The sequence below is a fragment of the Blennius ocellaris genome, assembly GCF_963422515.1.
Source record: "Blennius ocellaris genome assembly, chromosome: 6".
In the NCBI taxonomy this organism is placed as follows: domain Eukaryota; kingdom Metazoa; phylum Chordata; class Actinopteri; order Blenniiformes; family Blenniidae; genus Blennius; species Blennius ocellaris.
The window spans coordinates 20,748,953-20,763,931 of record NC_137655.1 but is presented as its reverse complement, the minus strand read 5'-3'; the positions used below and the strand labels follow the sequence as shown (position 1 = coordinate 20,763,931).

Here is a 14,979-nt window from a genome sequence, read left to right as displayed (position 1 = left end):
CTGCGGGTTGCCGACCCCTGATCTGAGCTCTATATTTCTTGAATGGAATACAGGCACATCTAAAATAAAAAAATGTTATGTAATCATTCAATAGTTTTCTATACTTAAACAATAAGCGCATGGGACCTCATAAAATATAATACTATCTTGAGATATTATAGTTTTGATTTTCATAACTTATAAGGTAATAATAAAAATATATAGCAATAATGATGATTGAATTATTTTTCAGTTTGCGTAATGGATTTAAACCCTGAACTGAATTACGGAAAGAATGTTCATTGATGAGATGTTCCTGAACTGAACGCTACGGTCTCTCATGTCTGATCCCCCGTCAGTCCTGAACAGAGCAGTGAAGCGGAGCGTCAGGCGGACTCGGCAGACCTCCAGGCTCGGAGCCCAGAGCAGGGAGGCGCTCAGGTGGCCTCAGAGGAGCGGGACCAGACCGCCTCCACCCCGGAGAAAGCTCCTCCCACTCTGACCCCGCCACTTCTGGCCCAGCTTCGAATCGAAAACGCCGACTCGTTCGACATGGAGGAGGTAAGGCTTCATCCGGTCCCTCCCATGGAGTCATTCATACTTTCACAACAACATGCGCCCTCTCAGTCAGAGGCACCAGACGCATTTCACTCCAGTTTAACATCCGCTGGGTTCGACCAGATAAATGGTCGCGTGGTAACTTCACCAGCTACTTCCAAATTCTGCTTGTTTTACCTCAAAAACACATACGGAGGGAATGTGTTTCGACTGCTCATGTGACGATCACAGTCATCGTCACATGAGCCGCTGCGGTGACACTTTTTTTTCCCCTGCATGTTTGTTTTGGCACAAGTTTCAAGCCAAATGCTCTGCCTGACACGGCCTGAGCAGTCGGAGATTAAGAGCTTTAGTCGGGGACCGTCGGCGACGGCCTGCATGCAGTGGGATTTGATCGCCGTGCATAAGAAATACACTGTTCGTATGCATCTTCGGCTTTTAACCGAATGTCTCAAAGGATAAAAGTGCCATCTGAAATCGTGAAAGTGTTGGTGAGAGCCTGTCGCGTCTCACAACATTAGATTTTTAGATTTTTGCAGCTTTCACCGTGCACGGTTTAACAAAGTCGATATAAATGCGGGGAGGTTGCTCACTCCTCCGTCCCTGATCCCTCAGGTAGGAGCCTCGTTGCTGCATTATGTCCTCGGCGTCATTTTCACACTGACCTGGCAACCCGCTAAGTGTACAGAGGAACGAAGTCCCTCGTTTAATGGAACTTGAGTCGACCCTGAATATTTCAGATTAAGAGTTTCCATTTGAAAATGTTGTTTCTGAAACTACGTGGTGTCTAGTGGACAGATTATCAAAAACAAATGTTTTGTTTCGTGCTTGTGAGCAGGATTGAACCCCCCCTGTATGTTTATTTTGGCCTGCGGTTACCATGTTTGACATGCCAGCCCTGTCTTGTCACCTGCTCTGTCTGCAAACAGTAAGAAGTCAAATTCATGCAAATAAAGCTCTTATTTGCATCTGGAGGTAAGAAGTGACACGTTAGAAGTGTTTGCCCTCGACGAACCTGATAGATCATTTAATACCTAATAGAGTACGGTTGTGTCAGAGTTTGAAGCTTTATAATCAATCAGTTCTTTATCTATCTGTAACGTAATACTTATCTGTTGTGTAACTGCCTGGGCTTTTCTTGAGCCCGCAGCTTGATTGTTTTTGGCTTGTAAAATTCAGCCTGTTGTTTGTCGTTCAGATTCAGAGCAACGAAGACGAGACTCTTCCGCCCAGAGCGTCCAGAGCCGCAGGTGAGTTCCAGTTTGCTCAAGTTTCAGTTTACAACTTGTGTTTGACCTATTCTCAGACACGCGTCACGCCGGGTGAAAGCGTTCACTGCCTGGAAAAAAATGCAAATATGTCACTCCACTTTTCAGATATAATTTAGACATTAGTGAGTTTACGGATAAAGAAACATGTTCATAACGGTGTTTTATGTCTTTTAGGTTTTCAAAGCATTTCATTTAATATTTTCAGATTTTGTTCATTTAAAGGTTGAAAAATAGTAATTAATTGTACAATACATGTTTTATGAAAAAAAAAGAAAAAAAACCCCATGTTAAATAAAAAAATTACAAGTCTACAACAGCCCATCAAATATCTACTTAAAGCAGTCAGTTTTATTTTGTTTCAGTCAATAGTGAAACCCAGATATTATCACATACCTGCACCAATACCGTCATAACTTTGAGATATAGGTTGATTTAGCTTTAAGACAGAAATCTGGAAAAGTTCCATTTGGAAAGTACATCACTCAAAATAAAGAATAATTGGTCGAGTGTGTCGTTATTTTGGTCTTGGATATGAACGTAACAAAGAAAAAGAACAAAACAACATTTTCATTTCTCAACACCTTTATCACTGCTAAAACAACCAATTTGATTAAACAGACAAAACGCTGATGCAATAATTTGGGCCATTTTAAATATGATAAAACCAAATATTTAATCATTCATCAACAATGTCATGAAATATAAAGTGTATGTAATCTCATTTAATCCATCATACTTTTCTCTTAAAAAAACTACACAGAGAATTTTCTATTTCCAAGAAATGCTGTCTTTTTCATGTAGTATTATATTATTTGTACTAGTTTTCAGGGGATTTCTTAATAACCAGCCAATAGTATGATTCTTTATTCAGTTATTTACAAAATATTAACAGGATATTGGCTCAAATATTTTATTGCACATCTGGAAGGCTATTAATTTATTAGCTTTATTACTTTTGATGGAGGGAAAATTATGTTATTGGAATTTATTACATAATTGGTTGTTACATTGAACAACAAAAAAGATGTAATCAAGTAATAAAGATTTAGCTACTGTCAAAGTTATAAAATTTGATAATAAAGGTAATTAAAATAGTTTTCTCTGTTCTTTGCTCTCAGGTGTCAAAAGCAAAACTGAAAGTAGACATACATTTGAATTATTGTATAAACTAATGTTTTCTAACACACACAGTGGCGTCAGATAAAATTTACAGCAAATCTTCATTTCATTTCTTTAACATTGCAGCATGAATGCTCTTCGCTCACATCGTGTGAATATCTAAACTGTCACAGTTCTCTTTGTTTGCTTGAGGTCACGTTAGAATTGTTTCTTTACGGACTCGGAGGAAATCTGAATCTGTCCTTTAACCCTTCGCATGCCAAAGTATAAACATCAGCTATATGTGGAGCAACGAAATCCCAAGCTGATGTTACTGATAAAGTAAATCAAAGAAATAATGCTGGCGTACAGTGACTTCTGGAAAAAAGGTCCGTCAGGAGGAATCCAGCAGAAAGAACGGTGCACAGGAAAATTTTCACCAGAGAAAAGTGGTCGAATCTCTGTTTGTTTCTGATGTCCAGCAGAAACTTTTATGTCCAGCTGAGATTTTACTTTTTTTTTTTTTCATTCTCTGTGAACCACACCACTGACCTTTTTCTTTCCAGTATTTCTCGCTATATGTTAGGTTTGAGCATTTTAAAGGCGCCAAAAGCTGAGGAAATCTTAACATTTACCTTTTTTTTTTCTTTGAAAATATGTTCTTGTACATGTATATCGGGACTTTTTAATTTTTTGGGGGTTTGATGTGGAGAACATAAATATCTTTTTTTACTTGATAATCCATCTTATCTCAGCTGTGGGTGAAAGCGGAGTCAATCACTGGACAAACGCAGAGAGACTCACACACCTACAGTGATGGAAAAAAGTTTTCATGGCACCCTTAATATTTTACACAATCTAGTACCATCATGAGATTTTCTGGGGGAAATTTTTTTTTTTTGTGTCTCAAAAGGTTTGCTTTAGATCAACATTTTGTTCATTGTTTTCAAGAAAAACTAACAAAAGCTGAATTATTGACATTTGTAATATGTCAGTTCTCGGCGTTGTGGCCATCGAAGTCAACAAATAATAAAGAACGTGTTCAAAACTGAACAAAACATAAGCGAACCATCTTATCATCAAGTTAATATTTATTTGTCCTGCTATTAGCCAAGTTCAACAGGTTCTGGATGTGTGGCCTTAAAGGAATTATCTTGTTGAAACATCCTATTTTGACCTCGATGGAACGGTGGACGTGCAGAACCGAGCATGTGGGTTTCGAGAATGGCACAATACTTAGCGGAGTTCAGTCTGCCATCACAGAGTGAGCTGACCAACACCAGCAGCACTCATACATCCCTAAACCATGATACTGCCTCCACCGTGCTTGACAGCAGGTACTGTACGTGTTGGAGATGATGACTTGCCGAACCTTCTAAGTAAATTCACATTAGAAGATAAAGCTGGAAGCCGGATGCATCTGACCACAGAATCTCTTAATTCCTGACTGAGCGCCTCTCATTGGTCATGGGCTTCTTGACAGCCTCGTAGAACCGAAAGCCGTTATCAAAAAGTCGGCTACGTACCATAGGATGCCCAGATCTTGGTTTGTTCTCCAAGTCTCCCTGGCTATCTTCCGCCAGCTGTACCCTTCCTGGCTGAGAATCTGTATCTTCAGGCTTGTTTCCTGCATTGGGTTCCTTGTTTTATCCATTTCTTTCTGTGGAGAATGTGCTGCCCGTAGAGACCCAAGAAGCATGGCAAAACAAATTGTGCCTTTTAATAAGAAACAGCTTCATTAGTGGATCAGTTGTACCAAAATGACCCAATACACAAAATGTTGTATATATTTATTATAGAACCAATTGATTTTAAGTTTTTAATGGATTTTTTAAGGGGTTTCCTTTTAGTATCTGGGCTGTGACTGTACTAACAGAAAATGCACTCGAAGACATAAGAGAGATATTTCACAAATTCATGAGGTGTCGGAAATACTTTTTCACACGTCACACAGGCGATTGAAAATTTGCCTTTTTCTTTTGTGGGAGGAAAATTGGAGCACCTGGAGAAAACTCATTCACTGTGAAATGGGGAGAACCTGCAGACTCCACACAGAAATTTTTTTTTACTTTTCATGTAACTGGCGTGTAAAGTCTTGCAGGATTTTTAGAAATATATCCGAGTTCAAACAAGTGTTCAGGAAGATGAAATGATGATGGTTTAAAATGCTGTGGAGTTAAATGTGCAACATTCAGTGCAGTCTTTTCTATACTGAAATCTCTGGCTTCTGACTGCACTATGATTTTTGGAGTCCAGAAAGTTTACTGTCTATTAACCTGTTGTTACCTCCTTCTGTGGCATCATCCACCCTTACTCACTTATTGTTTTGCAGACTTTCTATGAAGTTTCTGTCAGAACTGAGACTTCGGATCATCTCGGGTGTCCAGAGTCTCTCCATACTGTACTGGAGGCCGTTTCCATATGCATTCCTCTTTCTCACTTCACTCAGCGAGGACAGACTGTCCTGTCTTTTTAGGATGGTGCTTTGTGCACAAAGTGAATAATTCTGCTCCGCCACCTGCAGGTCTGTCAGGGTACTGCAGTAACATTCATGGTGTGTGTCTCCCCCAGACCTGTCGAGGACGGTCAGTCAGCAGTCGGACAGCAGTGGCTTTGCAGAGGAGCCGTCCACCGACTCCAGCAGCTCCCTCAAGGTCTGTTTACCTTTTGTAACGTCTCTCCTACATGAAACGCTTCTTTTCTCCTTTTTTTAATCTTCATTTAAGTGACTTATAAAACTTCAGTCAGATGTTTATCACACCTGGGGAAGAACGATTGAGGCAGATAAATCACATGTGAGCTTTCATTGTTTGTGAGAGAAGCTTTTAAGTCGGAGTGAGCAATGAAATAGTCAGGTAATGCCGGTGGTCACATTCACTTGGGAATTTCCTTCCAACATAGAAATGTAAACACGAGAAGACGCCCCGCACATCAGTTACGAGAAAATGATTTGGGATACAACATAAAAGTCTCCGGATGATTGTCTTCATTCACAAAAATGAGTTTCTGCAATCAGAATAGTGAGAGAAATGAAACAAGCGTAATTAAAGCATACTTTGATTCTAATGAAGTTTAATCAGTTGTTTATTGAATATTGAACTTGGCTGCCATTTTTCCCAGTATTGTAACATACAAGATTGTTATCAAACTCTTTTGTTGATGCTGTGTTTATGGAAGGCCTGGATTGGTAGTTACATTTTTAATATTTCACATAAAATGCAACCACCACAGAAATCTTGGCATTAACTCATTATTTATGTGTCAAATAATCATTCTAAATCATCTAATGTAAATTATTTTTTTAAATTTGGACTAGTTTCTTTATGCTGCTCTGAACAATTTAATCCTATTATATCATTGGAAACATTTCTTTTTACAGAACTATTATTCCTCTTTTATACTTGTTTTTCTGCTTCAGTAACATAAGTGTAACATAAATGCATCTTGTATCTTATACAGTACTTGATTGATTGTGATTAAAGGTGCAGGAGAGCAGCGACAGCTGTGACAGCGAGACCACTGTGACATCCCACCCGTCACAAGACTTGGCCACGCCCGTCGCCCTCGACCAACCGGCGTTTGATCTGCCTGACATCAGGCAGGAAGAGGCGGGTCCCGAGGACGCTGTCGAGGTTGATGGGAGGAGTAACTCTGTGGAAGAAGACAAGAGCAAATTGGGTGCGGAGGAGTTTCCTCAGTACACGGTCCACCACCTTCCCAAGCTCATACCAGTGGGAGAGCAGCAGGAGGAGAGTCTGGACGAGGATAGCGAACCTAAACCAGAACCAGAGATTAACCAGAGTGTGTCTGCTGCAGAAGAAGAAACGCTACGGGAATCAGAAGACCCCCAGAGTCAGTCTGTTGCAGAGCAAGACCTACAGCAATCAGAGAACCCCTCTGAGATTGTCGTAGACACCAGTCCACCAACGGAAGGAGACCGCGAGGACAACGGGGCCCAACAAGAGTCTTCTTTCTCGGATGATCATAATCAACTCTGTCCTCCCACCCAGTCCGCTCAGGTTCTCTGCGCTCTGAACCGAGCCAAACAGAACAAGCTGAGCCGAATGGGCCAGCGGATTGAACCCGAGAGCAACGAAATGCCCCAGAGCCCCGGAAGAGGGAGAAGCCGAGGTAGTGGCATCCGCCTACAGAGGTCATCGTCCCTGCCCTCCTCGCTCCTCTCGCCTTCCAGGGTGGTGTCCTCTGTCAAGATCCAGCTTGGGCGAGGCCAGGCGTCCTGCTCCCAGCCCAGGTTCTCCGTGAAATACACTCACGAGGACGGACAGGAACAGGAGGTAGAGCAAGAAGAACCCACTAATGTTCTGTCTACTCTGATTATAAATCCTGCCCCTTCATCTGCCTCTAACAAAAAACCACCAACCGCCATCCCACCAAAATCCATCCCTTCTCACCTGATGCGATCATGTTGCTCGCTGCAGAGTGCCAGTCCTCCTCCTGACTGGACTCAAGGAGGCGAGTCCTGGACCACCCAGAGTGTACCCGACCTGTCCTCTGACCAGCGCCCGTTCAACCAGCCCCATCTGCCGAACCTGAGCGCCAGCCAACACCAGAAAAGTTGGAATCAAGGCTTCACAACGTTCCCTGGTCGTAACCCTTCGGAGCAGTATTTTGACCCCAGTCCGAGTCCTAGTCCAAGGTTCAACTTCAGCCCATATGCCGTCCCTCAGCATATACACCCACTCCACCACTCACAGCCATACTCAAGTCTTCCAAACCTCTTTCACCACCAAAATCCCTCCATGAACCCTCATACTGGTCTAACCGGTCATCACACATCTGCAACTCCACCAGTCGCCCAGTACCAAAGCATGTCCAACCTCCATCATCCTTCAAACTCCACGCTTCCTTACCATGTAGGCCCAAGTCATCTACATCCTGGAAATCCCATGATGCAACCCCATGGCTACAACCATCCATACACTAACCCGTCACCATATAATGCCACTCCACACGGGGCTCAGTCTGCGCCACAGTACCTTCCTTATCAAGGGTACGTCAACTCATTTCCCCATCCCACCTCCCAGTACCCTCCTCCTCCACATAGTGCCGTGGAGCACAGCCTCTATCCTGGTCTGGCTCCTTCAGCTCCTGGTTTTCACCCCGGCCACGGGTCGGCCTTCAGCCAGGGTTACAACCTCCACTCGGGATTTGTCAATCCTCCTGGCCCGGCTTCAGGACCTGGCCACGGTGCCTCCGGCGCCGAGATTCAGCTGAGAAGAGTCCTGCATGAGATCAGGGGGACAGTTCAGAGTCTCAGTGAGGTTGGTGCTTTTCACTTTATCAGTTTTTCACTCTATCAACATTACATCAGTTGTCCTGCACTATGGTTGTAGTCCATTATCATACATTTTAGTTGTGCAGTCAGTCTACATGTCTGCTTTAACTGACTTTAGCGACACAACATCGCAACGAGGTGTACCTTGTTAAAAGGCCACAATGTTGTGTCACACAGTATATATTTTTTGAATTTACACATAAACAGCCACAGCAGTTCGCTCACATAAGATGGTGGAAAGAAATTCAGTAACTCTAAGAGATTAGGGATGCATACTGATAATTCAAAGGAACACGTTGATGGTTGTGTGGTTTAATTATTTTTAGTGGATTCTCATGAATATGTCTAAAAGCTACTACACTACAATGCTTGCCAATGAAATTACAAAGGTGCAATTGGACACACCTCAGACTTTAGACTTTGTGTTTTAGACCTTTTGAAACAACAGGGCCATTTGGGCTCTCAGCTGTAAAAGATGTCAACATCAGAAAGTTTGGTTGTAGTTTTGCAAATGGCCTTTGTTTACTCTTCTTATTTGATTAATGTGAGGGTTTCTGGAAAGTGTAAGCCTGTTGCCTCACTTGACCCGGCTTCAGTGAGGATCCTGTTTTTCCTCATTCCGGGAACAAGCCTGACGCGGCAAACTGCGTGATTCAATTTTGTTGTGAAGTTATAGATCAAAATTGTAGGAGTAATCAGTCTGTTTTTCCTTGGGTCATTTTCTCACACATTTACTTTGGGTCTGGTCAGAGGAGCAGATTGACTCAATTCTCTTGACACGCAAGCTTTTTGTACTTTTTGTACAGTCTAACCAGGTCACCGCATGGAACATTTTCACAGCTGATAAACGCAAACACATCACCCAGGCATGCCAAGGTCAACACTTATCACCATGTAATACTTTTAGCATATCTCCAGCAGAGCTCTGCAAAAAAAAAAAAAAAAATCCACCACCTATTCAGCCTGTTAATCTTCCACTCTCTGCTGAGACTCCTTCATGGTCAGCTGTTCTCCCAAACAAACACGCGTCACAAAAGACGTTTGTTAAATGTGAGATTATAACATCATCTGACAGCCATCGCTGCTTCTTGAAATAACATCATCTAAATCTTGAAAGTAGTTCCGGGAATTCATACTATTATTAAGATAACGGACTTAACGGATCTTAATAATGGTTTGTGTGTTTGTGCTCCTCATCTAGAACGGGGCCAACACTCCGGACACGTTCAGAGAGCACAGAGCAGCTCAGCCCAGCCTCCAGGTATCGTCACCCCGTCGGTCGCACTTCTTCTTTTCGTGTAGCAAGGGTGTACTTCTTCTTCTAGGTTTTACTAAACATAGGATGAAATAATCTGTACATAAATACAGTAAAACCGCTCTTATTACATGCATGTAAATGCCCACGCTGTATCTTCTGTGTGTGTTTTAGAGTCGGCATGATCAATAGAGTGTTTTTTTTGCTCTTGTCTTTCAGTCTCTGTCAGAGTTTCAGCAGAAGAGGCGGAGTCTGAACTTGTTCCGCAGGCAGATGATGGACCTGGAGCTGTCGATCGTGCAGCAGCAGGCGATGGTCTACAACCACCTGAGCCCTGCCGACAGGTGACTGGTCACGATCGACAGACAGGCTGCATGCGTTTCGCCGTCATCGGACCGTGACGATGGGCAGGACTCTGAATTAAGCCAACCTGCCGTACGTGTTTGTTTGTAGGATGGAGGTGGAGAAGCTTCAGTCTCTGAGGTCCAGCGTCAGAGAGGAGCTGCAGGAGCTGGAACAGCAGCTGGAGGAGAAACTGGTGGATCTGATACACAGCACGCAACACAGAGTAAATACACACAAGACGCACAACACAGGATGTGTGGCTGGCACAAGATAAGCATTTGGGAAATTAATAAGATTGTCAACGAGAGAGCTTCTTACCTAACTGAAGGATAAATTCACTGCTTCCATTTTGTCTATTCAATCCAATTCAAAGTTAAGAGTACCGTGTTCAGTAAATGCATCCTGAAAGACTCAGAGAGAAAATTGTCATTATTAAACTGAGCATATTAATAAAACGTCCTAAAAATACCCAAGAGATGTACATTTATTTTTTGGGGGGGGGGCTCAGGCCCCCACGACCCTAAACTGGATAAAGCTGTATAGAAGCTGGAAGGAAAATAACCTGAAATGAGTAGTCAAAGACCCACCTGCAAACACTGAGTGTTATTTTTTAGTTATCAGTCAGGAGATAAAAGCTTTCCTCAAGTGTTTTTTAGCAATGCAGGTAAGAGAATAAATTCAATGGTTGGACTCCTGTTGGATCCGTAATGCTTTCTTCTTACAGCAAGAGGTGTAAACATCTTTACATTTACAAGTTAAAAAAAAGACAAAAACAAAACCATGAATAAGCAGGCTCCTCTAAACTTGTGATACATGTAATTAATATCCAACATGCGTTATGTTAGATTAACTTAATTTGTGGTTATTCGGAGGATTTATGACTCAATCACCAAAGTAGATCATGACCTCAGTGGACTACATATTAACGTTAGCCTTGTTGTCTTCCTTCTGCAGGGTCTTCGAAGCAACAGCAGTGTTGACAATTTGTCCTCCATCTCGGCATTAAGAGCAATGGAACCGGTCAGCACACACACACACACACACACACACACACACACACACACACACACACACACACACACACACACACACACACACACACATACGCTATGTTGTGTTCCCATGTCTTTCAAGTAAAGCTACTGACTTGCATTCGTTTCTTGCAGACTAATTCTAACCTCTAATAAGAAGATAACTCCCCGTAATCTGAAATTGTGAATAGATTTCAGTCCCGACAACAATAATAAGCACAAAGCATGACATGTTCTTATAGCCGATTTAAATAACGAAAACAATACTACAGTCTCACATGCACAGACAGCTGTTTGTGTGGGTTTTTCTCTGTTCTAAATGTTTGGTCATTTGTATTTCCAGATGTCGGACCTCCTCACCGAGCAGTTCTACCTCCAGTCAGAGCTCAACTACGACAGTCACGAGTCGTCCACCTACCCCTTCTCTCGGTCGTCCAGTCCACTCAGAGGAAGAGGCGCAGGAGGAGAACAAAGAGGAGGAGACGGCGATCAGAAACAAGAACTGTATCGGACATCTGTTGACATAACGCCTGCCACGCCTCCTCGACCCAACGCGCGCACCAAGAGAAAGCTGCAGGAGAAGGAGGAGACGAAGGAGGAGAAGGAGAGGGACCGTGTGGGAGTGGAGGAAGAAGCAGCAGGCAAAGGTGATGCACCGGGAAAGGAGGAGGAGGACGGAGCCACTGGAGGAGTCAGACTGGACAACCTTCAGCAGCTCATTAAAGAGGTAACCGATCATATTCATGCTTGCATTTATTCCCTTATCTTCAAAACAGTAAGCCGAGTGTTTAAAAAATTCTCAGCATAAATGTATTGAGGTCTCAAAGTAAATCCAGTCAAGAGAAACGAAATTGTTCAAATTAAGTTAAAAAAATAATAAAATCTTGAGTCATGCAAGCGAATAATACAAGGGCAAAATCAACTACTTTTTTCCCACTCTTGAATAGACTGATTTTGTGTATTTTGATTTTATGGCTGAGAAAACTGATAAATGTTTAATTGCATTTGAAGTCAAATTTTTAAAAGAGCTGCAAACTATTCATTCTCATTATATTTCCTTGTTAATGTTTCCAGAGCAGGTAAAATATAGTAATATGTCACTTAAGCTCAGCTGCTGACAAATTCCGGATATTTTCAAATAGTATAGTAATATTTTCAAGAGTACTTAACGCAGGATAGTTGGTTGTTTTCTGTGTGACGGTGCCTGATGCCACAACTCTTTTGTTATTGTCAGAATTTGTATTACAATCACAGTCATTACAGTTAAAAACAGTACAATAAAATTTGCTTTTGCAACCTCTAATAACAATGTTTGACTTTGTTATTGAAGTATGACTTGAACAAAACATATGTTAATGCATCATGCATTAGTGATACCTTATACATACAGTATTCGTATACACAAGGAGCAGACACACTCAAGCAGAGCAACATGGTCATGACTGGTACTCAGCAGTTGTACATTATTTTCTGTATTTGACCCAGTCAAGGTCTAAAAAAAAAACTCTACAAAAATAAACTTTCTACTCTCTGCGTTTCTTTCTTTCCAGATTCGAGAGAGCGTGGCGCAGGAGGTCAGAAAGGAGATCTACAGCGAGCTGCTGGCCGCCGTTACAACGCCGCAGTCTCCCATACCCGCCCAACAACACCGCCCGTAGTCATGACAACAGCAGAGCGCCGTCTCCTTTTCACCTCCAGCATTAGCAACCACAGCCACTGTCGGTCTGTAACACTGTATAGCTGAGCTACACTGAGGAACACTATGTGTCTGTAACACTGTATGTCTGTAACACTGATGCTGAAACAAAACCCCGCCCACCTCACCTGCGGCCAGCACTGCTCACGACCAGTGCAATGCATGCTGGGAACATCGATACCGACAAACCCGTCACTTCTCGGCCATTGGGATCGATGGGGCGCACTCTTCCCACGTCCTTTCTGGAATGCTGCCATCAACAACCCCAACCAGCTACCTGACCACGACCACTAATACTAATAACGAGTATTTCCACCAGCACCGCCACCACTAACCCTGACCATCTCTGTCAGGTTGACCCTGATCAGCACATCACGTCAGAATATTTCTGCACATATAGAAAGCTGCACAAAAATATGAATTTTGAACCGACAAATGCAATCTGTGATTCTGAAACTGTAATGCGCGTTTAGGGTTCCCTCGTACAAGAATAGAATCTAAAACTTAGACTGAGAGGAACTCAGGCTCCTAAGTTGTTGGGTCACTTAAATTGCAAAGTAATGTGTGTATTTCCTCTCCTACTGTTAGCTTTCTTTTTTTTTTCTGGTCACAAGTTCTTTTATTGTTAAAGGCCAAAATTTCTGTTGCCAGCCATAAATAATTGTTAGTTGAATTTAGTTTGTGTTGTTTACAGCAAAACAAACTTGGCATTTAACACATTTGGATCAGAAACAGTGGCAAAGTTGAAGTAACAACAAGAGACTCCTTAGATTTCAGTCCTCAATAATTCATAAATATTGTAATTCACTAATTAAGTTTAGAAAAAAACCCTGCAACAATACTTCACATTAATGTGAATGATTCACAGCCACTGTTTTTTTCTGCCAGTTTTTTCTGCTTTTTATGTGAAGCAACATCTAAAAGCAAGATAATATAATTCAATGTAACTGCTATAAATGTAAACGCTTCGAGCCTCAAAGTTCAAATATCTTTGGAGGCAGAAAATGGATGCAAGTGACCGAATTTGCTGGACAGAGGAGAGGAAACATGCTTAATGGATCCTCAGATTATTTAAAACAATTCTGTAAGCATCGTTGTCTTCCCATTTAATTTAATTTAATTTCTTGTTCCTTTTCTTAATCTCTGACAGAAGTCTGCTGAGGGTCGAGCTGAGCTCTTTGTCTGCTTTAAAGTTACTCACTCATGCACATTTCACCTGAATGTCAAAAGGTGAAATGGTTGCGGTTTAAAGTAGAAACTTAAGGCATGCTGTTGGGTCATCATCATCATCATCATCATCATCATCATCATCATCATCATCATCATCATCATCATCATGCTTCTGTTCCTTTCACCTCCATCACTGTTGAATCTGTCACTCATCTGCTCATTATCAACAATAAAATGTTCATTTATTTACTGTATGATTTTTATAAAGGAGAGGTTTCCAGACACAACCACCAACAGATGTATTATATCTGAAAGTGAACAAACTTCAGGTAACTTAACTTAAAAGCACAATTTTTATGTCTGGAATCGGCTCCGCTCGCGATTTCAATGGCATTTCTCTACTTATCGCTTTGCTAAGATAAGTTAAACGTGTCTGGAAAATATCTTTGTGTTGTTTCCGTTGGTTGGTTGTTTTTGAGCAGGTGATGATGTCGGTGCATCACAAGATGCTTTGGCGTACAGGTCAGAGGTTTTTGGTAAGTCGTCATGGTAACCGTAATGATGATGATGATGATGTAACAGCTGCTCAGAGCTCCGTTAGCCTTTCAGCTTCACTCTGACGTCAAATCTGTGTGCAATAATGTGAACGTGCAGGGTTTTTTTTTTATTGTATATTGGGATGATTGTTTATAAATTATCAACAAATTTTTGCTAACATTTCAGGTGTGATTGGTTATCTCTCAACATACCGGTTGATCTGATGCCGTCAGGTTTCATCAGAAATACATTTTCACCCTCCTCATATCCAAACCACAACATTCATCGATCTTGTAACTAATGGAGCCATAAAATAAAAATAGTTTACTTTAGCCTGTGAATCCCTCAAAGGTATTTAGGACAGGAAAATAATTATCTTGGGAGTCAAATCTGATAGTCTGGGAGACATAGTGATGTTCATTTTGTTCTTGTTTTATGTTCTTATTTTCATAATGGGAGATCAATTCTTTAACTGTCCATTCTGACTTGCATTAAAAGTGGAATTTTGTGTTGAAAGCTGATCTTTGTCTGCATGTATGTTTGTTGTTGCTCTGTGAGAAAATAGAAGGTCAAAAGTTTGAGTCTTTAATAATTGGGAACTTTCCAGCAACTTGAATGGCTTTTATTCAGCAGGTTTGAGTGTTGGGTAAAAGCCCCAGATTGTTATTGACAAAATGTTTGACCCTCAATTATTTTATTTTTTTTCAATTTTTTCTAACTTTTAATGTTCACTGACTACAAAC

General features: G+C 41.6%; 1 protein-coding gene across 2 annotated transcripts in view; it reads left to right on the top strand.

Moving 5' to 3' along the window:
* The window catches only part of itprid2 (ITPR interacting domain containing 2), a 42,073-nt gene extending 27,318 nt beyond the window's left edge, over nucleotides 1-14,755 (top strand). For both annotated transcript variants that reach the window (XM_080497686.1, XM_080497685.1), the window contains 10 exons: nucleotides 339-540; nucleotides 1,736-1,787; nucleotides 5,478-5,560; nucleotides 6,389-8,188; nucleotides 9,404-9,463; nucleotides 9,677-9,801; nucleotides 9,911-10,025; nucleotides 10,757-10,822; nucleotides 11,177-11,560; nucleotides 12,384-14,755. In XM_080497686.1, coding sequence (XP_080353812.1) covers nucleotides 339-540; nucleotides 1,736-1,787; nucleotides 5,478-5,560; nucleotides 6,389-8,188; nucleotides 9,404-9,463; nucleotides 9,677-9,801; nucleotides 9,911-10,025; nucleotides 10,757-10,822; nucleotides 11,177-11,560; nucleotides 12,384-12,491 — 2,995 coding nt within the window. In that variant the 3' untranslated portion in view covers nucleotides 12,492-14,755. The remainder of the gene's footprint in view (nucleotides 1-338; nucleotides 541-1,735; nucleotides 1,788-5,477; nucleotides 5,561-6,388; nucleotides 8,189-9,403; nucleotides 9,464-9,676; nucleotides 9,802-9,910; nucleotides 10,026-10,756; nucleotides 10,823-11,176; nucleotides 11,561-12,383) is intronic.
* The last annotated feature ends 224 nt before the right edge of the window (nucleotides 14,756-14,979 follow it).